This window comes from Opisthocomus hoazin, chromosome 2 (genome assembly GCF_030867145.1).
Source record: "Opisthocomus hoazin isolate bOpiHoa1 chromosome 2, bOpiHoa1.hap1, whole genome shotgun sequence".
Lineage (NCBI taxonomy): Eukaryota > Metazoa > Chordata > Aves > Opisthocomiformes > Opisthocomidae > Opisthocomus > Opisthocomus hoazin.
In genome coordinates this window covers 78883309-78906729 of record NC_134415.1, presented here as the reverse complement: position 1 = coordinate 78906729, position 23421 = coordinate 78883309, and the positions used below count along the sequence as shown (strand labels likewise).

The 23421-nt window shown below is 44.3% G+C and overlaps 1 protein-coding gene across 1 annotated transcript in view; it reads left to right on the top strand.

Moving 5' to 3' along the window:
* CDC40 (cell division cycle 40) overlaps positions 1–14216 on the top strand; it is a 46041-nt gene extending 31825 nt beyond the window's left edge. Inside the window, exons 8-15 of the mRNA XM_075414222.1 lie at positions 1472–1546; positions 2212–2257; positions 3654–3755; positions 5055–5170; positions 5254–5387; positions 9968–10044; positions 11784–11928; positions 12881–14216. Of these exons, the coding sequence (XP_075270337.1) occupies positions 1472–1546; positions 2212–2257; positions 3654–3755; positions 5055–5170; positions 5254–5387; positions 9968–10044; positions 11784–11928; positions 12881–13058 (873 nt within the window). The 3' untranslated portion in view covers positions 13059–14216. The remainder of the gene's footprint in view (positions 1–1471; positions 1547–2211; positions 2258–3653; positions 3756–5054; positions 5171–5253; positions 5388–9967; positions 10045–11783; positions 11929–12880) is intronic.
* The last annotated feature ends 9205 nt before the right edge of the window (positions 14217–23421 follow it).

Sequence of the window (23421 nt, the reverse complement as noted above, 5' to 3'; positions counted from 1 at the left end):
AACTGAAGTGTCAGTAGGCACTGGAAGGAGTATTTTCATCTTTATCACATTATGCATGTAATTGGTTGCATTGCTCACACAAGGTGTTTGCCTGCTCAAATGCAGTTTACTGCACATACTTTTTCATTAACAGAGTGACTTTCTGATGCCCCTTAAAGGGACAAATATTGTTCAGTGACTTCTGTGAGATTTTAAGTTATTTTCTAAACTACCACATGAAAAAGAGTAAGGCTAATTCTAAAAATCCCGGAGAAAACAGTAAAAGTACTTAAAGGCTATTTCATATCAAATTTATGAAAAGTTATATAGGTTTTGTGATTGTGATGCATGACCAGTACAGGATTCCCAAATACAGCTATTACCTTTGATAGGTGTGCCTTGTTAAGAGTTTTCTTTGATGATGCTAGTTAACATTTGAAGTTTCTTCTTGTGCCAGAGCCCATAACTATATACATAATGGTTTCTTAAGCTTATACTCAATTTGCTGCTGGTTTTGTCTCTAATTTTCAGTATTGCTTGAGGGAATAGGCTGTGCTGCAATGGACAGCACCTTAATAATATCTGAAAGATGGAAGAAAGGAGGACACAGGCAACACGCTTAGTTTTTACCCTTTTTTAGTTGAGTCACAACTCTGAACTCTGCTATAATGATTGGTGCATCAAAGAGCTTGTAGCTGCAACTATCATTGCTTTCCAGAATAACATCTCCTCCCCAAAACACTAGTCACTCCTCTGCCTGTTATCCTACTAGAACAGACTGATGCATAAAACAGCTTTTTCCTTCAAACAGGAGATGAATAGCAATATTGATGAGAGAAGCAGAGACATGGGCTGACAAATCTAGAAAAGCTGGGGGATACAAGTACACAATAATAGGGAGGATTAAGCACCCAACTCCAACCAGGGGTGGGAGGAACTGGGTGGAACATAAATAGACTAATTGATATGAAACTGAAAGAAGGGGCATCAAACCATGAGTACCTGGTGATTCTTTGGACTTCCTCTGGAAGGAGTACCTGACATACAGATAGATGGGAAGATGCTGTGCCCAGGCAATCTGAATTCAGTGGGTGGAAGCCACTGGTAGCATATGTAAGAAATGGAGCTCGCCAGAAATGTTTTTTGTGGAAAAATTCCTCACCTGCCCCACTTGAAAAGGCTCGTTATACAGAAACAGTCGCCCAAACCCACAATTTGTATTTCTTTGCTGTGTTTACCACAGTAACAGTGTGACTGTTGAAGGAGGGTATATAAGCAGCTGATGAAGTGAGTCAATTTGTTGCCAATAACAATTGTACAAAACGCATCACTGTTCCTCAAATGGAATGTGGGTAGGTTATTTCTTTTCAAGATACAATATCCGTATATTTTATGAAGATAAGCTTTAGCTTTTTGCGTAGAAAAGAGGACAAGTGAACTGAGGAAATGCCTAGATGCTCCACTTACTGTTAAATTACGTTCTTATTTACAGGGTGTCAGTGCAGTTAGGTTGTTTCCTCTCTCTGGGCATATATTGTTGTCTTGCTCTATGGATTGCAAAATTAAGGTGAGTTATTTTTCTGTTTTCATATTATGCCATCATTGGGTACAGAAAATACATTTTTGAATACTTAAACATTTGGTACTTCTAAATACCTTTTGTCCATGTTACTTTTATTTTTCTCACTTGAATTTTAAATTACAAATTCATTGAAACAAAGGTAGAAGTAATACACAAGACTGTGGGTGTTAGAACAGTGTTAATCATTTAGCAATAGCATTTAGAAGGTCACGATTTCCTCAGGTTATTGCCTTTGTTATTATAATAATTCATTTTCTGTAAAGCCTAGTTTTACAACTAGCAATAGGTTTCTGCTGAAGTGTTTTGCTGAAGCATTTGTGGTTTTGAACTGATCTCATTTTAGTGCACCATATGTCGTATTAGAAAGCTGATGTTTTGTGAGGTTTTTTCTTTGTTTTCACTAGCAAAACCTCAGGGCTTTGAAGTTGGAATATGGTATGAGATTCTTAGTTATTTTAAGGGGGTTTCGCTAACAAGAAGGTGACAGAACATTTTTGTGAATTCCTGGGTAGTTATGATTAGTTGGTAGATGTCGTATGTTTGTAACTGATTTCTTAGAAGATGTTGCCATATATGTTTGCACTAAATTTGAGCACCGTTACTATTTAATGATTGACATCTTTTCTCCCCATCCCTTTTTTTCTTCCAAGCTATGGGAAGTATATGGTGATCGACGATGTCTACGAACATTTATTGGTAATAGTCTTTTTTTTAAACTGATGTATATTTAAAACGACTGCATGGAAAGATATGCTTTAGGTTAACTTATTAGTTTATTGTAGAGAGTACTTGTAGGCATCCAGTGCAAATGGTATTCAGTATGATCTGGCAATAAGAATTAAAAAGGTGGAAGTTTTTAGTGAACCTTTGCCATTATTCCAAGCAATTTAATGTTGATGTATAACACCCTACAACCCTTAAGAGAAAACATTAGTGTACTGCAGTCTTCAATACTTTATGCAAGACTCCTTTCCAAAGGCAGAACTGTGAAATTAAATTGCCTGATCTTCATGTTGAGAAGAGCAGCCCTCTGTATTTATGCAGCGAGGGCATCTCATGGTCTGATGATCCCACCTTAAAGAGGTCGTCCCTTGTGTGCTGAGTTTCTAGTGCAAAACGTGGGAATTTTTTTTTTTTTTAGGTTGAAGTGCCATCTTTGTTCATGTAACAGGTGCTTTTTAAAGCAGATAGCCGAGAGAGAGACAAATATAAACTTCTTAGCAGCCTTGAATGCAGAACAAAAGCAGCCGATTCTCCTTTTGAAATGCGAACATTTCTAGAACACCGAGTGAATATACGTTGAGTAACAACAAAGAAGTCTTTTTTCACCTAATATATCTGATGACAGCAGTGTGGCAAAGATGATGGCTCAAAAAAAGTTCTCTCTCAATAGACTGTTCTTTCTGAACAGTTTCACTGTTTTTCTGGAAAGGTCCTTATTATCAACCAGATTCACCTGCTGTTTTGCTGTATTTAAGTTACTGTGCCAACATTTTAACTAAAGAGATCTTCTACAAGTCTGATGCGGTGGTCAGATGAAAGTATTGGGGTTGAGGGGTAGCAAGGTTAACACCAGACGAAAGCATTCTTAATTTTCTGATCTACTATTTCCCATATTTTGTACCTGTTTTCTAATTTTAAATGTTTCTCCTGTGAATGTGTCTCCTGTAGTGTTTGTCTCTCCTCTTTTTCATGAGATGTTGACATTTATTACAGTGCTTTAAACTTCTCTTGCAGCTCTTAACTGTGACCAGAACTATCTTTGAAGTCAACAGTACTTGAAGTTCTGCTTGTGTATCAATTTATGAATGATGCACAGTAGTTGGTTCTGTGCAATGCTTTTGTTTCCCCAGTGCTTTAGAGGTGTGGAGATTTTGGGGCTTTATTCTCATTGTTCGTTTGGACTTACTTTTTCTTTCTCACTTCAATCACTCTGTACTAGTGCTTATGAAGAACTTCAAGAAGTGATTTCCTTGTTCTCTTTGCATTGTTAAAGACTGGAGCATTTAACACAAGTAATATTTTTCAAAGAAACATTAATTCTAAGCATGAATGGATGAAAGTTTATTATCGCATTTTTTCTATCTCGTAGGACATGGTAAAGCTGTTCGAGACATCTGTTTTAATAATGCTGGGACTCGGTTTCTTAGTGCTGCATATGACCGCTATCTTAAACTCTGGGACACTGAAACAGGTAGGCTTGTATTTGTAAACACTGTTATTTGGCACTATGTTTAATAGTAACTATCAAAATATCAGTCAGATTGTTTCTAATTATCCTTAATATCATCTTGTAGTTCAGTGTTCAGGATGAATGGTCTTTTATTCTGAAATGTTTTGCTGTTATCTGTAATGGTGCAATTGACACTGCCTATATACCTGTATTTCATATACTTTTTTATTTGAGAAGTTTCATAGTTATTTGTAATGGTAGAACAATTTTCAGGAAAAAGACAAAGTTTTACCAAATCAGTTAATTGCATGTTTAAATTTACAGACATAAAATTGTAAGGAATGTAAAAAATGTAATGAAATCAGACTTTATACCTAAATATGCTTAATTTAGAAGGATTATTTCACTTGATCTTTTGGTTAACCTGAACTTGAAGAGCACTCCAAATAAGAAAAGGGTGGTGGAAATTGAGCTGCTGGTACAGGGAGTGGAGGGTAGATCTGATGCTCTCGCAGAACCACTGGAAGATGCTCTGCAACATTCTGCTCCAAATAGTTTCTTAAACTAATAAGATACAGGATAGATTGTGTCAATATTCTTTTAAACATAAGTCTGTTCCTACAACAGGAAGTCTCCACATTTGAAAAAGACACTAGCTTTCTTGGTTAGCAGTGCCACTAGTCTCATACAGGTGACAGCCAGAAAAGTATAAGTCAGACTCTTCAGTCTTGAGCCTGAACTCGGTTATTTTGACACCTGAAACCCGTATTGAGCTGTCAGATTAAAACAGGCTCCTCTAAGTTGTGGATACCATGTAATCAGGGTGTTTATGGCTGAGGCTATGAGAAGAGGTCACTGGTTTGTTTTGCAGTTGGATTGCTGTTATCCTTTCCTAGGCTTAGGATTGAGGAATTCTTGCCCGAGTTTAAGTCTCTTGTCAAGAAGACCTCTGATCCTAAGGAGGTGATGTTTTGTGAAGACAGTGGTCAGCTTGTGATATTCTGACCAGTCGTGATGTCCTTGACATGTTCTGATGACATACAGGGTACTGAACAGTTACATTGTTTGAAAAGCTGTAGTAAAGGTATGGAACAGTTTGTATGTGTTTATACGGGTGCGTGCATGCAAACATGTGAAAGAAGGTCTAATCAAAGAGCAGGGTAAATTCCACCCTCTAATCTTCTCAAGGGCTTTAAAACAAATATTTTCTGCTGTTAGTAAAGTAAAAGAAAGGTAATGGTTTTTATCAATATCTGCAAAAAACTAGTCAGCCCGTAGAACTTCCAACCTGATGCACTGTGAATGGCTTATCTGTTGCAGGGCAATGTATTTCAAGATTCACAAATAGAAAGGTTCCTTACTGTGTCAAGTTCAATCCTGACGAAGATAAACAAAATCTCTTTGTTGCAGGAATGTCCGATAAGAAAATTGTGCAGGTATGTCTGCTTAATATCTCTTCCTCTAAAAATTCTGATATTTAGTAGAAACCAAGGTCTTATTCTCACTTTTTTATTTCTAGTGGGATATTCGAAGTGGTGAGATTGTGCAGGAATACGATAGGCATTTGGGAGCTGTCAACACCATTGTGTTTGTGGATGAAAATAGAAGGTTTGTGAGTACATCTGATGACAAGAGTTTAAGAGTCTGGGAATGGTAAGTTTAAAATTTTGAATTTTAGAAGAATGTTATGAGCAAACTGGGAAGAGAGTTTATTATTAAAAGTATACGCAGTGCATAGGACCCTAGAGTGTACTGAGTTCTAGCTAGCTGAGGAAGAGCTAGCTTTAAAACCCTATTCTGGCTTAGTGCTCAAGACACTACATAGATTTCCTCTTCCTCCAAAGAAAGCATAAGACAGCCCTGTCAGCCTGAAGCACGCTGCACTCTATTAGTGATCTCTGTTGTCTCTTCAGCCCTTAAGTTAACCTTTTAAAGAAATGTCTGTTCTGTTACATTAGTGTGTGTCGTTTTTGAATGCTTTGATCTTGGGTGTGCATAGTATTATATAATACTTGGCCCATGTGTGAAATAACTAGTTTAGTGTAGGTTCATTTCTAGTCTTGTGGTAGTCTGGCTTTTTTGGCAATTATTGATACCCACAGTATGAATACAATAGGTGACAGAAAAGTAAAAGTCTATCCAAGAAAAACTCCTAAGAAATATAATTTTAAATGGCTTCCAATTTTTAACATATCTGGGGAGAAAACAAATCTCTCCTAGTGGAAATATTTTCCACAAGGTTCTAGGTACTAAGATTTTCAGCTTAGGACTTTTAAGATTTCTCTAGGATTTCAAATTTCTTTTTGAAACAGTCACTCCCATGTCTTTAGCTATCCATTTCCTTTTGCTGTTCGCACATGCAAAGCTGTTGCACAATACAGACGCTAGTTCGACAGCTCTGTGACTAATCCGTTCCTTCCTAGCTTTTTTTTAAAAAAAGAAAAAAAAACAACACTAGACAAGAGACTCTAATCTGTGGTATTTAAATGTTACCCAAGCAGCCAGCAAAACCCTCAGCATGTCTGTGATCGGCTGCTATCATTGCCAGTAGCAGCAGTGGTAATGACCGAAGTCTGGGAGCCCAGTCTTAGGCTAGACATGGAATGCTGTCACCATATGTCACTCCAAGAGAGCCTCTGTTCAGTACTTCGTAATTAGACCCATGTATTTACTGAGCTCCTTAAAGAAAAATCTTCACAATATCCTATCTGCTAAGGAATGTCTCCTCTCTGGCGTGTGGGAGGTGGATCTCACTTGCACAAACCTGCTGTTTCCTTGAGTTTGGATTGCCCTTGTTTTGTGAGCTGTGTGTTGATGGCTGAAATAAATAGCGAAGTGGGTGGATTTAGTCACCCTGTGGAGAAGAGCAGGAGAGGCAAAAAGGTTCTGGCATGGGAACATCGCAACCTGATTGTTCCAGTAGCAGATTTTTTTTTTCCTTCTGAAGAAGAAAATATGTACTGTGCTTGCTGTACGCTGAAGAAAGAGCTCCCTTGTTCAGATAATAGGGAACTCAACTGTAGGCAATATTGTGTAATACAGTTGTTGGGCATGTTTTTGGTTTTATAAAAAGCAAATGTAATGCTGTCTTCCTAGGCATAACTTGAAACCTTTCTTCACAGCTTGCCATGATACATGTTAATCGGTCTGTAGACATATTTTTGTCATTTCAAGATCCAGATTTTTAACAATGCATTAAAACTAAATTAATGTATTAAGTACAGAAGCTTTTGGAGCTTGAAAACTTCCATAGGAAATTATTTCATGCTGCACCTCAAATCCTTTTTTCCTAAGTTCATAAGGAAGCTTATCTGCAACTTAGGGTGATTTGGTTGCTGTACCTTTTGGCACGTTTCTTCATATGTTCTTCAGCACAATATTTCTTCAGTATCCTACAGAAACAAAGCAGAAGTAATTTTGACCTGAGTATGGCCTTAAAAGCCAGCAATTAAAGCTGGTCTAATTGCTTAGTTTCATTTGTCTAGAGGAATTTTGTAGTATGTTTTGTAAACACTTTGACTTGGCCAGAGCTGGTAATGGGATGCTATGTCGAACTTCATCACAGTGAAGTTCTCCCATGAGAATTTAAATCTCTGTTCCCCAGGAGTTCATCCTGTGCATGGATTTCACTGTGCTGTACAGTGATTTGCAGTTGGTTGGTTGCTGAAGGTTCAGACTGCAAGTATAGCACAGACTCTTGTAGATTAAATGATTTCTTTAGGATTCTTAATGGGAGTACTTTAAAACTTGTCTGCTTCTGCATTTTGCATGATTGTATCATTACAGCAGTGATACTGAAGCTGGCGTGGGTATCTTATTCTGTGTTCTTTCTTCTAGTAATGCAAAATGTTATTTTGTCTTTGTCTCCTTCGTATGCATCTGATCCTACTTGGATGAACAGTGAAATGATTTGGGCGATTGACCTTGGAGGCTTTTATTTCCTTTTACCTTAAAGTCAGCTAGCAAAGCAAGAACAGTACAGTAGTAGCTTAGTTATTATCCTGGCAGGCTTAGGAGGCTTGTCATCTCTGTAAAGCTGCACTCCTCCTCAGGAGGCCTTTCTCACTCCATTATTCCTGGTAAAGGTACCGTGGTCTCCTGAGGGAGCTCTCTGTGGTGTGCAGATCCCAAAATTGGGTTGGGTTGGGTTTGGTGGTATGGGGTGTTTTGTTTTTTTTCCCTCTTCTTTCTTTAAAAAGATTGTTTCTTTCTGCTGCTTGGGGAAGAAGTTGTCTTAGAACCCCAGAGTATCATGTTTCTAAATTTTGTCTAGCATATACTACTTTTCATATTTAAAACTTTTCAGCCTTTGAAATGCTATGAAGTGGGGAAAGGACATGAAGATCTTTAAATTTAAAAATTTCAGCAAACAATATATCACATGAGTTTTGAGGTCAGGCAACCATGACAGGATCTATCTTGTTTTTTGTGGTTTTTTTTAAAGGAGTAGGCTGATATTGCTTATTTAGCAATTTGACTGGAAGCAAACGTGAAACATAAAGGTATCTCTTTATTCTGCCTAATAGTTTAATGCAGGGTATCCTGCAGCTGTCTTAAGCGTGTCTGGTAGGTTTCAACATAAAGCAGAGCTCTCTTGAATAAATTGCACTAGATGAGCCTACCTTCATTTCTGAAGGAGAGAAGGCAGACCAACCTGTGCTGCGTTTAAATTTCTCGCCGCAGTACAATTCGGCATTGCAGATGCATCTTCTGTGATGAGACTTTTTAACGGGGCTTCCAATGGGATTGCTTTTACCTGGCATTGAGGACTCCAGATGACTGGTGGGCTGGGGGGGTGTCGGATACTGGGAGTCGATTGGGATCTGGCCTTACTGCAGCGATGACTTCATGTCCTGCTGCCAGTGGGGTTTGAAGCTGTTTGGGTATTGATGCAAAAGGGTGGGCTGGGGCACGAGGGGCTGCTCTTCCTGCGCTGTCATGTTGGTCAGGCTTTTTGTTAATCCTTTACAGATTTACTGTCCAGCAGCAGTCATAGGTCTGCCTGTTTGGAAGCCAGTTATCCCTGTACGTGCTCTTATCCACAGAGTGTATTAATTGGGTTGCCCTTCTTATGCAGAGGGGTAAATGATTTTAACATTTGACTCAAAGGAGCTGTTTGCGTTGCTTCCTGACAACAGAGCAGCTTCTCATCGTGCTGCCCATGTGCACCATGCTTAACACAAAATGATGGGAAATAACTTACTCCACAATAAAATTAAATTGTAATTACCTTGCTAAGGTTGACCGTATGCCCATCCAGTAAGGCTCGGTCAGCGAGTACAAGGCAGCCACCCACACTCTCTGCTCTGGTAGTGTCCCAGCAGCCCTTCTACTGGGTGAATTAGACAATGAAGTCATAACCATCCCCTTTGTATTAATTAATGTTGCTACAGAACATTTTGCATGTGTTTTCTGCTGAATACATTAATCAAATCTATTTTCTGCTGGAGATTTCTTTTGCTTAATGCGAAAGACACCTGCATGCCTTCCCTTTTTACCAGCCTTTTAGTGGAGAGTATGAGGAATACTATGAATATGCACGGCCCATTAGTAATTCAATTTATATATTCAAAACCAAATGACAGCTCTGCTGAGTAAGGATTAGACTGTATTTGTTTTTTCCCTAGGTCCAAATGCCTTTGTACAGGACAGCGCATGTTCTTAACATATGCTGGCACAGTCCTGTGTGGAATTGAGACCAAGGAATTCATGGTTCAGTTCAGCTGGGAACATTTGGAATTGGTTGGCATTCCATTTGGGGAGAGCAGGAGGACAAGGGCATTGTCACAGGGACAAGAGAGAGAGATTCCTGTTTTCTTTCCCTTTAAAAGAGAAGACAGAAATACTCTAGTTAAAACAAAAGTCAGTAAGACATTCCAGTAAGACACATGCATTTATCAGTCTATTCTTCCTAACAATTTTGTAAGAGCTGCAGTTAAACTGGAGGCAATAGAGTATCTTTGTGTTAGTTTTATTCGTAAGAATTGGAATTATGATTCTGCTTTAGACTCTGGGTCATTTGATTGGGGTAAATTTGCTCTATCAGGTTATCCTGTAGATGGCTCCACTGCTGGAGCTCTCTACATGGACGTTCATAATATTTTTGAGCTTTTGCCCGTTCTTCCTTTGGACACCACCACATGCTCTCCATGGCTGAGTAAATCAGCTGACTGGAGGCAGCCCTTTGGAACATCTCCATGTCTTCGTAAAACACATACTTCTTCCTTTTGCAGGGACATTCCTGTAGACTTCAAGTACATAGCTGAGCCAAGTATGCATTCGATGCCAGCCGTGACTTTGTCTCCAAATGGTAGGTTAACACTTTACTGCCTTCTTAAGCCTAGCTTACCTAGCCATGCTGTACTGATTATACCTCTGTAATGTTGCATCCCCCTGCCACCCCACACTACCCCTGAAATCAGTGTATGCATTTATTCCAAGGCTGGGCTGGATCTGGTTTTGATTTAAAAGTCTTAAGAAGAACAAGTGTGTCAAAATGAGGGGTTATATCAGGATAACTGTATTAATTTAAGTCTACACGTTCATCCAGACAGGGCAAAAGGACTCTTTTCTTTTCATAGAGCTACAATGTGCTCTTTGCTGTATTTAAAGTATTAAGAGAAACAATGGTGGGAACTGACGGTGGCTGCAAAATACTAAGCAAGTTCAGCAGTCCTTGTGGTGCCACTGTTAAAGCAGAGACTGATGGTGTGCATGATCCTGTTACTGCTGTTCCTTTCTGTTCTGCATAAACCCTAAATAACTTGCATAAGAGAAATCCCAAATTATCTCAGTGTTTCTGTATGTTAGTGTTTCACTGGTGTTTATGTTATTCAATTAGAATCAAGCTAGGAGGATGAAGGTTTAGTGCCTCCAGTAATTGGTGAAAATCCTTCCAACAGGTCAAAATCTCTGTTATCTGTTTTGGCCAAAATTAAATACCTTTAGTGTCAACATTATTAAAGTGTTGCCAGATTTACAGTTAACAGTCACAGTATGCTGAGTACTGGCTGATCACCTTGTTGCACAGCCAATGTTTGCAGCCAGGTATCAGCACCAAATTGTACTTGCTTTGCAGCGCAAATATTTTATTCTTAACAATAGAAGTGGGGTTCTGATATAAAAGGAAGGTTCTGGAGAAAGAGATAGCCACTTTTGAAAATGTTAGCTTCCCAAGCTGGCCTGTTTCAACCTCTGTTTCTGAAATTGCACAACTTGCTCTATTCTGATCCAGTTTTTCAGTTCATCTCGTTCTTCCATGTTGAAATACTGTATTTCTCTTTTTTCCAGTTCTGGCTGGCCAGCATTTGAGTATTTAATTTCTGAGATGAGACAGTAAATGATGCTAGGGATGAAGTAGAGTCATCTTTTCAGCTCAAGACATGACCTGTCATATTAACTAACATTATCTTGACCTACAGTAGTGCAATATCACACAAAACAAGTTCTTTTGGAATAGTTACACTACAGATTGTGCCAGACAGGTCATGCCTCTTTTTGGAGTTAAATGAGTCCTTTAAAGAAAAGTGAATGGAAAATTTTACAGACGTGGAACTTTTCTGCTTAGGGACACTGATTTATGAATCTCATCAATTAATATTTTCTTCCTGAGTGATGCCCAAAACAGACCTTTTAAAAAGTAGCAGAGGAGAATAACATGCTTGGGGTGCACACTTGATTTGTTTCTTTGAGAAGCTGAAGAAAATTCTCAAATTCCAAGCCAGTAGCTGGAAGTGCAATCAGATTTACAGTCAAGTCAGCACATTTTGTTACTGCTGTTTGCGTAAAACACCGTAAAGGCAGTGACTATATGCAGAGTTCAGGACAGAAGTCTCTGTTCTATGGTGTTCTGTAGGGCATCATCTTCACTGGATTCTCAGGCAGGAGTTAATGCACTGCCAAGAGGAAAAATGAGATAGAGTTGAGATTAGAAAAGTCCATGTTGTTTTCTTTCACTAAAACATCTTTATTAAATTGTATTCCATTAGGGTAGGGAATACTAAATATTTGCAAAAATATTTATACCACCTTTGTTTATTGCATTTGTAGGGAAATGGTTGGCTTGCCAGTCGATGGATAACCAAATTCTGATTTTTGGAGCTCAGAACAGATTCAGATTAAACAAAAAGAAAATTTTCAAAGGTCACATGGTGGCTGGCTACGCCTGTCAAGTGGATTTTTCACCTGACATGAGGTAAGTTTTTGTGGGAAAGAGCTTCCTCTCAAAACTTGGTGGCACATACACTAGATTTCCTTTTGGATCTTCTGCAACATTCGTTGATGCACAGCCATCTTACTAACTCGGCATCAGAGAGAGTTCTCTAGCCAAGCAGCAGAATGGAAAGTTTGCTCTTGTGTTATGATGGTATGGCCTGAGTTATACTCAGTGGTTGCTCTGAGCAACACTTAAAAACAGTCCACGTAGTCCAGATTCCTCATTCTGCAGAGACTATCCACGTTGCTGTTAAACCATCCAGAGACTGCCCTTGTTTTGCCCAGCCCTGGTGCAGCACCGGAGGCTTCCACTTCTGCCTCGCAGCTGGCTCTTTTTGCGCGTGCTTGCCAGCAGTCTCCCCAGAAACCTTCAGGCTCCCTTCCCGCACTATGCGCTTGTCCAGAACACCGGGGATTCCAACGTGCCCAGTTTCCCCAGTTTGCAGGTCTGGTGTGGGTATCCCCATGTATTGTTTGGAGAACAATCTTCTTCGTCCTTTTTCATCCTGTTTGCTCAGTAATATGCCAATACATTTACCATTGTATATACATAAGAGATTCATTACTATAAAAACTGGAGAATAACCTCAGCAAAACTGGAGGAAATGGTGGAGAGAAGTGTCTATATAAATTCTCGAGAAACTTCTGGCAGTTTCTCTTTTGCTGATGTGTTCTTTTTAGTTCCAGTAACACAGTGTACGGTATAATCGCATTGCTTAGCACATTTACCTCCCAGCTGATGAATCGCCTTCTGCAGGACTTGTGCGCTTTAGAGCATGGCGTGAATGCTAATTCCCTGGTAGGTGTGTTTGCAGGCTGTCAGACAGGAGGCTCGCTGGGTGAAGCTCTTTTCCATTGCACAGTGTAAAAGCGTTATAATGCAAGCGGTCTTCACACATGATACAGCTTCTGTTTTAATCCTGTTAATATAGCTATGTGATATCTGGAGATGCAGATGGAAAACTTAACATCTGGGACTGGAAGACAACAAAACTCTACAGCAGATTAAAAGCACATGACAAAGTCTGTATCGGTGCAGTGTGGCATCCACACGAAACATCTAAAGTCATTACATGCGGCTGGGATGGTCTTATTAAACTATGGGACTAGAGGGGAAGCTACGAAGATCTAAAGATGCAAGTCCTGCACACGTCTGAGATTAGAGCGGGGTCTGCTGTAAGGATGGGTAGGCGTCTGTAATACTGCAGTTCGGAGCTAGCTGTGTATATGCACTAAAGAATGGGAAGTCTTCAGAAGACACAGCTGAAAGGATGTAGTTCGAAATGCAACCTCTGAGTGTGAGAAGCGGAGGTCATCTGAAGCATGCAGAATCAAGTGTTAGTTTGTCATGCCACTTTTTGTGCAAAATGCTCTTGTAAAATAAAATAATTTTAAGAAAAACTATTTTTGTGGTTCTGGCTGTCAGAGATGTCGGGAGTTAAAGGAGAAGACCAGCAATTGTGTATTTCTCTTCCTAAGAAGAAATCTTTGATATCTACTGCAACAGAGCTGGAAAAGATGCATTTGTTTACCTGGTTTTGGGTGGTATTTTGTTGTCCCCAAAATACTTCTACCTTTATAGAACACAAACCCACTTGCTAATATCTGTTAATTCACAGTAGAAATGAAGAACTAATTGAAGCTAGCAGTCATCAGGTAAACTGTATCAGCTGAAGACTGTATTCATACACTCTTGGTTTCTGTCTGTATTTAACAATAGCATCATGCAGTGTCAAGATTTTGCTTGTAATGGTTGTGTGTTGTGTTGTTTTTCCTCTTCCCGTGCGCTGTTATGCCCCAGTAAGCATGGCGTCAAAAAAAAAAAGTGAACGTTTCTCGTTCAGTTTGGAATACGTTGTATTATAAGCCCCATAAAGTTTTTGACAATTTAATGTATATACATGTCACACTTTTTCTCTTTAAAGAACTTATTTTTAATAAATCTTTTTATAAAAAGTCTGCTTATCTTCATTCAAGTTTTCTGTCTAGCAATGTCCATATAAAATATTTCTTACCATTTTGTATTTTAATTTGCAGTCGTACCAGCATTCAGATAAACTCAGTCTCTTGCTTCCAAATGTGAATAGTTTTCTATGAACGGTGCAAGAGAAAAAAATCCTTCCAGCTCCCCCCCCACTCCCTTTTTGAGCACATAATGGAAATAAAAATGTGTAACGAATTTATCCCATTGATCAGTCTTTAATTACAGTTTTGGATTGCACTATATTGTTTACTATAAACCCAATCACTGCACATCAATTATAAACAACAACAAAGGAGTAATTGCCTTAATTGACAGCAAGATAGAAGAAAAGGCACTTACGTAGACGAGATGCAAAGAATCTCAAATTGTGCAGATGGAAGGCAGTGGGTTAGTGGTTTTGTGGTTTTTTTGTTGGCTTGGGGCTTGGTTTTGGTGTTTCGTTTTTTGGGGTTTTTTTAATTTCCTATTGTGGAAAGATTGTTTAACAAGACAACTCTGTTCTTTCAAAGAGTGCTTGCTGAAGTCTGGCCCTTGTGAGTGAACACGGAGCTTACGCATTTTTAGACCAACTCTCTAAAGCCGAGCTTCAGAGTCTTTCCACTGTCTGGTTGTGCTGTCACGTAACTGCACCAAGTTTACGTGTGTCTGTTCACTTTCCCATCTCGGCAGCCTCGTGTGCCTTCACTTTACAGCCTGCTTTCGCAGGCCGGTGGTAACTGGGTATTGCCTAACCTCACGCCCGTGCGAGTCCTGAGGTAGAAATGGTGGAGCCTGGAGCGAGAGCGTGCCCAGGGGACCGTCCCCTCTGAGGGAGGGAAGAGGCTCTTCGCGTTTCTGGGCTCTCTGGGGTGCGGGTGGGAGGGGGCTGCTGCTACGTCGCCCAGGGTGAAGTTCCAGCGTGGTTCTTCTCGCAGGGAAGACTCGGCTCCCAGGCTGGGAGTTGAGCTCTGGCATTCGCTGCGTCCTGGGTGCCGCCGGGAGAAAGGGGGCTGAAACCATTTAGAACGGTTTTCGTCCTTAAAATACGTGTCCTAAGTGGATGTGTGACTGCGCGACCTGACCATCAACAGCTCATAAGTACAGGGAATTGGGGAGCAGAGGGGGAGCACGGCAGATACGAGAACTTCTCACAGAAACGTGTGTTAGCTTCCACCTCGGAAACACCTTTCCCAAATGCTTAAAAGCCTTGAAATCAGAATACACAAAATGATTGGCTTTGTAGTTGGTACCGTGTTCTTCCATGTGTCACCTACCAGGCACAACTTTATATATATATATATAGAGAGAGAGTATATACAAAGTATAAAGATAAGTGTATAAACTCTTGTAGTAATGTACTGCGTGTTGTCTTTGGAGAAGAATAAAATCAGAAATCTTGACTCAGTTCTGCTGCAGTTGATGAATTGGGATTAGACGTTTGCGATAAACCCGGAATCAAAATTCCCCTAGGAACTTTCGGATAAAGTCCTTTGTCCCTCGCTGTTGGTCGCCCTGTTAATCTTTTGTGGAATTTCTCACGTCTGCGTGGAAGCATGCGGGGGGGATTCTTATGAGGGTCATTCCCTCCTGTCGCCTCGAGAGCTGCAAACTCCAAAGCTCCCGTTGTCAGCGGGCTTGCTGTGCGTGGGGACAGACGGCGTGTCTCTGCGGCGCGAGTCTGGACGCGTCTTTCCAGCCCCCACCTGGGAAAAGGTTTCCTGCTGGGCTAATTAACTCGAATCGTGCCCTTCTCTTATCTTCCCAATTTCACGTGTCGCCAGAAATTGGTCTGTTACAAATGTTGGTCAGAACAAGTCTAGACTGAGCCCCTGAGGCTGAACTTGGCGTGTGAGCAGACAGAGCCAGGGAGAAGGCAGCACTGGGAGGAAATTCGAGTCCCCCCGATTTATTCTCCTCTGACACTATGCGGAGGATGCAACAAAGTGATCCAAGCCGAAAGGAGCTTCTTGGGAGGGCTGAGGCAAGCGTGTCGCACTGCCGGGAAGGAATTCGTGCAAGCTGTAGTGCAAGGCTGCTGTCACAGCATCGTAATTTTGTTCACCTTGATCATGCATCTGTAGCTCTCAGAAATGATGTGCCAATATGTTGCCACTTTTATTAATACCAGTTACTTTCACAGTGGAAGCTTTGCAGGTAAGTGAACTATCTCCATCATTCTTGGAGTTCTGCCTGGGAAACTTGATCGTTCCTTTGGCCTTGTGCCATCTTTTTCTTGGACTATTTTCGTATGCGAGAGGGGGAAATATCCCACATACCCTCGTGCAGCTTGCTGGTGAGAAGACTTGTCTTTCTTGAAGCAGATGGTCCTGGCATCTGTCTTGCGCAGAGTTTATAACTGTCCCCAGTTAGAAGGGGCTGCGCAGGCTTTGCCCTCATTACGAGGAACAAATCTCTAAATCACTGTACATCCAGAAGAGTCCAAGACTGTCTTGTAAAAAAGCTAATTTTTAGCAACAGGCAGATGTTCAATATACCATTCAAGACTCTGGTCTTCAAAGGCTGATCTGAGCAGTGAGCGTTGCAGCTCTGACAGCCCGGTAACACGGCGTGCTTTGCTGCTTTCTGCCAGCTGGTCATTGCAAACTCCTGCTCCCGGTTGCTAGGAAGACGCCATATGACAGGGAGCCTGGTCGGGGGGGAACACGCGGAGAGCGGAGGAGGGAGGGGAGCTGTTCTTGGGAGGCTTTGAACAGTGGAACCTACACACCAGAAAAAGCAGTTGCCAGGGAGGTTGCTCCTCTGCAGACGACTTGAGGGCTTGCTGCTGTAGGTTGACTTCGCTAGCATACATTCAACATTTAAGTCTCGTATCTTGCAGTAAAATATGTCTGTCAGGCTTGCTGATTAAAAAAAAAAAACCAACCAGATAGACCACGGCTGTCTTGCAGCGCTCAGAGAAAACTGCTCGCAGCAGGGTTGTGTTTACAAATGCTCCTTGCAGAGTTTAAAGCTTGTAGAAATGAGTTGCGGTGACTTTCCACGGGGCGTGGACCTCTACATCCGCCAGGTACTCTGGGAGTTTACCTCAGACCTGTTTGTTATCTTGTTGTATGGCAGAACATTTAAAATGTGTTAAATGCTAAAGCACGGAGGCTTTCTGAGTCTCCTTTTTACCTGCGGCGCGCCATGCCACGGGAGACTGCTGAAACGAAACATCACTGCCGATGCGTTGGGTTTGTCGTTCGGAATGAGAGGTTCTCATCAGGCCTTGGGGTTTTTTGGTTGGTCTGAAAGATGCCAAGGCTCGCTGAGTCTGCTTGCCTTCTGATTTGGAAAGGAAGACACCACCACAAATCCTCCAGGGAGTCATTTCATTAATAGCAATTTTATGGATCTTGAAGACCACCGACAGTTACCCAGACATGGTTCTGGGAGCTGCAAGCCTGTGCAGTTCTCCCAGTGTAATTAGTTGGTGTGTTGCTCTTAACTCCAGACTTCAGTCGTGGAGTAAGGCTTTTTGTTCAGTGGAGTTCAAACTCTTGCAAAGCAACATTTATAAAAAATGCCCCGTGCTAGCAGAGCTGTAACAATTCAACTTCCTACCTTTGCTTGCACCAGGCTGTTTTTGCCACTCAGGTACGACTGCTCGCCCATGCTAGCTGGTTTTATTTTGCTTCCACATCCTTATATTCCTTCAGCTCCTCTGTATATAGTCTGTAAAACATAATCCCTTCTAATATTCCTTGCTCAGGAGAGGAAGAAGGAAATCAGACTCCAAATTAAGTCAGTTGTCAGGCCAGACAGCTACAGGAAAAAGAACTAAGCCCCATTCCCTGGAGTTTTCAAACCATGTTGAGTTTGGTCAGAACAGCTTCTCTGCAGGAAGCTCCTCCCTGGTGCTGACCCTACGGGAGTACATTGGGGCAGGGAGGTGAGTTACAATCATAGAATCATAGCATCATTAAGGTTGGAAAAGACTTCTAAGATCATCAAGTCCAACCATCAACCCAACACCACCATGCCTGCTAAACCATGCCCTGAAGTGCCACATCTACACGTTTTTTGAACGTCTTCAGGGATGGGGACTCCACCACCTCCCTGGGCAGCCTGTTCCAATGCCTGACCACTCTTTCAGTAAAGAAATTTTTCCTAATATCCAATCTAAACCTCACCAGCACAATTCAAGGCCATCGGTTTTGTTTGCTTTTTGTCATAATTCCCCCAATATTAAAAAGGTGAAATAACATTACGGAGTAATATTTCTTCCGATGCTGAGTTCTCCTACGTCTTGGAGCAGTTTTCCTTCCCTTCACAAAGAAGAAGAAGTCAGAAGGCATTTGAGGGCCTCACCTGGTTGGCAAGTCAGTTTGGGAGATCAGCGCAGGGTTTGACGAGTTCCCAGCCCCTGCGTCATGGCTGCTCCAGGCTGGAGGCAGCAGAGACGCGGGTGCTGCCAGGGCATGGCGGCTGCGGCTGCGGCGTGCGAGGTCTGACGCCGGCCGGGCAGCCGTCCCCACCTCCCCGCGAGGGCGGTGGCTCTGCTGCAGGTATCTGGGGGTGGATGCAAGGGTGGGGTTCACATAATTTGGGTTTGATTCAGAAACGGAATTTCAAATACAGGGAGGGAAATAGCAGCTGAGGCACAGGAGCGTTGTAATCGCTTGCCGAAGTCTTGTGCCGTGCACAGTACTGAATTTCTTTTGGGAAATTGCTGAAAAAGAAGTGTGTGTGGGGATAATCCCCCAACAGGGGCAGGGGCCCTGCACTGGTATTCACATCTGAGTCATCGTTTCTAGGCAGCGCAAAGCAGGGTCCTGTTTTCTCCTTGTGTAAGCTCCTGCCCACCGGGATGAGGGATGCGGCACGGGCTGTCTCTGCAACGGGCTCTCTCTGAACCAGCTGGAACACTGCACAACAAGGGGGTCAAACTACACCGTGAACAGGGACTTCCATTTTAGGGAAGAGACCCATGCATTATCACCAGGCTTGCTCTGCAGATGCTGCCCCTGAAAGCCAGTGGAGCGGGACAAGTGTAAATGTAAATATGTCTCTGAATGTAGGACAGCTCTGAACTTCCACCAGCACTAAGCCAGGTCTCTACTGACCGCAATTAAACGTCACATTGTGTTAACAAGCAGGAAGAAATCAAGAGTGATTTCCTACTGAATAACCCTGAGGAGCCTTTCAAGGGCAAGGGAGCAGCTAATGAAGCTCATGAAATCAAAGTTTTTGAATGAACCAGATGGTCTCAGCTGTTGAATAATTCACCAGAGAGAATGAGTGCTATTACTTCAGGTGTGCTGCCGGGTGATACGTCTTCTCGGCAGCTGCCAAGGAAGGCCAGACATATGTTCCCTTTAGGCTTTCTTTGATCTTTCACAGCTGAGAGGCACTTGTGAAGAACAACGCGAGTGCCCGATGGGATCAAAGCCTGGGGCCAGAAGAGCATGTGATAAACATCAGGTTTTGGAGTGAGGGCAGGAGGTCAGACCTGTCTTTGGTCAAATTTTGGAGCCTCTGAGGAAGCTAGTGTGGCATTCAGAAAGGGACTGGTTCCCCTGGAGAAGGGTGTTAGTGTCCTAGCACGTCGCCCTCTGTGCGGCCGTGGGCTCTCTGCAGAAAGCCCGTGTCGCGGTATTAACCGTGGTAGCTTGGGGGATTCAAACCTGTCGCTGCTCTTCATCTTTACCAGGTCACAGGCAACACAAAGGTCCATTTTAGACCCGGCTGAAAGATCTCCCGGTGGAGGTGTCAAACTAACGCCATAACGACTCCACTTCGGGAAGGAAACCTGGTCATTCTGTCCTCGTTAGCTGGGGCTGGCTCTGCTGTGGCCACCATGAATGACCTGAGGTGTGGGCAGTAGGGGGGCTCCTGGGCTGGGTGTCACCTGGCGCTGGGCTGGCTGCCCGCAAGAGCCAACGCGGGCACCTGCTGGGAGCACAGGGGGACGCCCAAGGCTCCTGGGGACTGAGGGCCAGAAGCCCCGGGGGAGAGCGGAGCTGAGCGATACCCGTAACGGTGACACCGAGCAGATCCGGGGTGGCAGAAGGTGCCAGGAGCAGCTGGTAGATGGCAGGGTACAGCCGCATGGCTTAGGAAGGAGCGTGCCGCTGGAAGGTCGGCCCGGAGGCGTGCGTTGGCCAGCTGCCACCTGGGGACGTGGGATGATTTGGCCTGGACACCTTCCTCTGCCGCTCCGGGCGGGAGGAGTTTGAAGGACGAGTCTCACTTTCTTCCTCAGATGCTGCCGAGGGCAGGGCCCCGCAGCGGCCCTTTCTCAGACCAAGCAGCAGGGAATAAAGGCTTCACTGCCCTGCCTGCAGGAGACGCTGGACGCTGCTCAGACTGCGCAGGCAGGAATACTTCAGCAATGCCAGGACAGGCCAGGAGCCCTTTCTTCCTGCCTGGGCATGGCCACCAGTCTCCAGGCTGCAGCTAAAATGGGAGAATGCACAGCCCACGCTGGTTTTAACGGGGCACTTGAAGAAGGGAGCAGCTGCCACAGTTTCTGTGCAGGTCTGGTCTGCGAAGAGACGTGGAGTGCAACGCTGGCACGTGGTTACCGCAGGGCTCACTGCAGGGAGATCATCTCAACAAGCTCCTCACTGGCTCTGTGGCCTCTCCAACAGCTCCTCCAGAGCTGCTCCTGGGCATTGCAGTGCTCCCGGCAAGGAGCCATCCAACAGGAGCACGGCAGGCTCCGACGCAGGTGCCAAATCTGGGCGGATGTCCCAAGAGCCAGCACGTAGCAGCCAACCTACGGGGGGGTGGCTGGTGGATCTTCAGCTCTGGCTGAAGCAGCTCAAGCCCATGGATGCCAGCAGTCCTGGATCCCTGCCCCCGTCTCTCGGCACTGTCTCTGACGGGCTGGAGACACCGGCTGAGCAGGGTGCCTGGCCGGGGTGGCCACACACTCAGCCACCCAGCATCCCTCAGCCCAGCCCGGCCACGGCAGCAGAGTCAGCCGGCACCGGCTTCTCGTTAGGAGATGGGAACTGAATTCATCTGAGGGGCTCTCCTTCAGGTGAAAGGGAGCACTGAAGAGAAGGGGTGAGGGCACAAAGGCAAGAGACCTCAGAAAGGAAGGCTGCAGCTCTGCCTGAAGAGCTGCTAAGTTGAAAGGCAAAGACACGGTGCGTAAAATAGGAGCTGTTCGTTTTCTCCCGTAATATCACGTAGCTGCCTCCAGAATGATAAACGGCTTTTATCTGTCCTGCATCCGAGATAAGGTCTCCTTAAAAATTACCATATTTATTGGAATCTTTTCTTGCAGAAGATGTATTTGGTACAGCTGGAATTGTTCCTGACACCACAGGGCAACCCTGAGCAAGAGATTAGCTGAGGGTTTACTGAACTCTTCAGCGAAGAAGAACCAGGAGGGACCTCCCCTCCGTTTCTGTGATTTACATGCACGTCACCATTTTTCCTTCGGGCAATAAATGATGGAAGATGTGCATCCCTTTGGAACTTTAACATCTGAAAGAAATTGTGTGTAATTTGTTTTTTAACTTCTATCTACTGCTTTCTTAAACAAATGATAAGAAGCTACTAGGCTAGTCACTCTAAGACTAATCAGGAGCAAAAACCTGTGCAGTGCTAGAGCCCATGTTTTTATGCTTTATTAATAATCCAGGACTCACAGCTGGGCTTTTGCCACCCTATTATTTGAAAAACGGGCGTTGAGCCATTCTGCGGTGCAGCAGGCGTGATCGTTCCAACAAGCTAGACACTGGCTTAGAAAATCCTGGCACCCTCTCACATTTTAAGGAGTCTCCTCATGGCTCTGCATCGTTAAACCACCTCGGTACTTAATGTAGGAGGGTTAGCAGCAAGCATGGCTGTCCCAGGAAAGGCATTTCCTGCCCATCTGCAGAGGCTGCGGTTCCTTTAGGTCGTGTATTACCTGGCTTAGGGACGGCAGTACGTAGCTTGGCCCCGCACGAAGTGCTTTGCCCAAGACCTTTAACACAGGGAATCCAACATCTTGAGCGCCGGGGAGCCCAGGACATGGGGGGCCCCCACAGCACCCTGCTCCGGGTGATGGCCAAGCCCCTCACCCCCCGGTCCAGGTGGGGTGTGCAGGAGCAGAAACAGAAGCTACATTTATAGAATCACAGACTACCTCAAGTTGGAAGGGACCCGTAAGGACCATCAAGTCCAACTCCCTGCTCCCCGCAGGACCACCTAACACTAAACCATACGACTAAGAGTGTTGTCCGGCTGCTCTTTGAACTCTGGCAGGCTCGGTGCCATGACCACTTTCCTGGGGAGCCCGCCCCAGGGACCAACCACCCTCTCGGTGAGCCACCCTCTGGCACTTGCTCTTGTTGAATTACACCAGCAAACAGAAGGGTGCCAGGAGGGACTCCCCAGCCTTGAGGCAAACTGGCAAAGACGGCCTGGCCACGTCGGTTTACTGAACTCTTTCAGCTTCCCAAACAAGGTGGCTGCGTCCAAGCTGTCCTTGGCTCGGGCGAACTCCCGAGCTGCGCCCAGGAATCGTCTGGGAGAGCCCCAGGTTGTGCCAGGGATCTCATTAATTAACCACATGATGGCCATTCCCAGAGCCTGTGCGCGCCGCCTGCCACTGCCTCATTTACCCGCTCGGGCACAGCTGGGCTCACCACCCGGTCAGTAGTCCTGGTCCGGCTGCACCGTCCTCTTTCTTCCCCAGACGAGGTGTTTGATGTGCAGAAGCCCACGTTAAGGTCTCTTAGAATTAAGCTCCACTTCAGAAAAAATCCAAGTGTAGCTAAAGAAGTGGATGGATTTGTTTTTAAAAGGAAGACCAAGTGGGGAGGCAGTAAATCAGAGACTCTGCATAACACGAGGCGCCGTCGGCGTGACAGCAAGGCAGTAGATTGAAAACCAGCGTGTGTCTGTTAAAAGAGAAAGGCTCTGACATTTAGCCACAAGTTAAAATTTCAAATGTGATTTGGAAGACGCGAGGGCACAGAGCTGGCTTTCTCTGAAGAGATTAAAATCCACCCCCATTTCCACCAGCCTACTCCTTCACCAGCGAGGCAGGGAGAGGATTTTATTTTCTTCTGCCTCCCCCACAGCAGCCCGAGGTGCGGGGCCTCCTCCGTGGCCGACACGGATGCGCAAAGCCAGGCTGCTGGCAGCAGCGTCGGGCCCCACGCCGGGCTCTGTGGGTCCGGGCAGGAGGAACACGCCGCTCCCCACAGCCCCTCAGCAAGGGTGGTGAGAGGAAGGTTGTCACCCCAGCAGGGTCACCTGCCTCTTCTGGGGGAGCTGAGCTGATGGGGTGAAGCAGTTTCTGCTGGGATGAGCGGTCCCTGCCCGCCCCGGGGCAGCAGGAGCCCTCAGGGACGGGGGAGAGGAGGAAAGCAGCTGCCTCGCTCGTGGCGAAGCCTGGGGAAGGTGAGGGGAATGGCGAGGCGAAGCGGTGCCTCGGGGAGAAAGCTGGCTCGCCTGGCTGGAAGGAGGTTGGCAGGGACCTTTAAAGGTCATCTAGTCCAACCCCAGAAACCAAAGGCAGTTACAAAGGCCACGTATCAAAGAAGACATGGAAGTGGTGTCAAC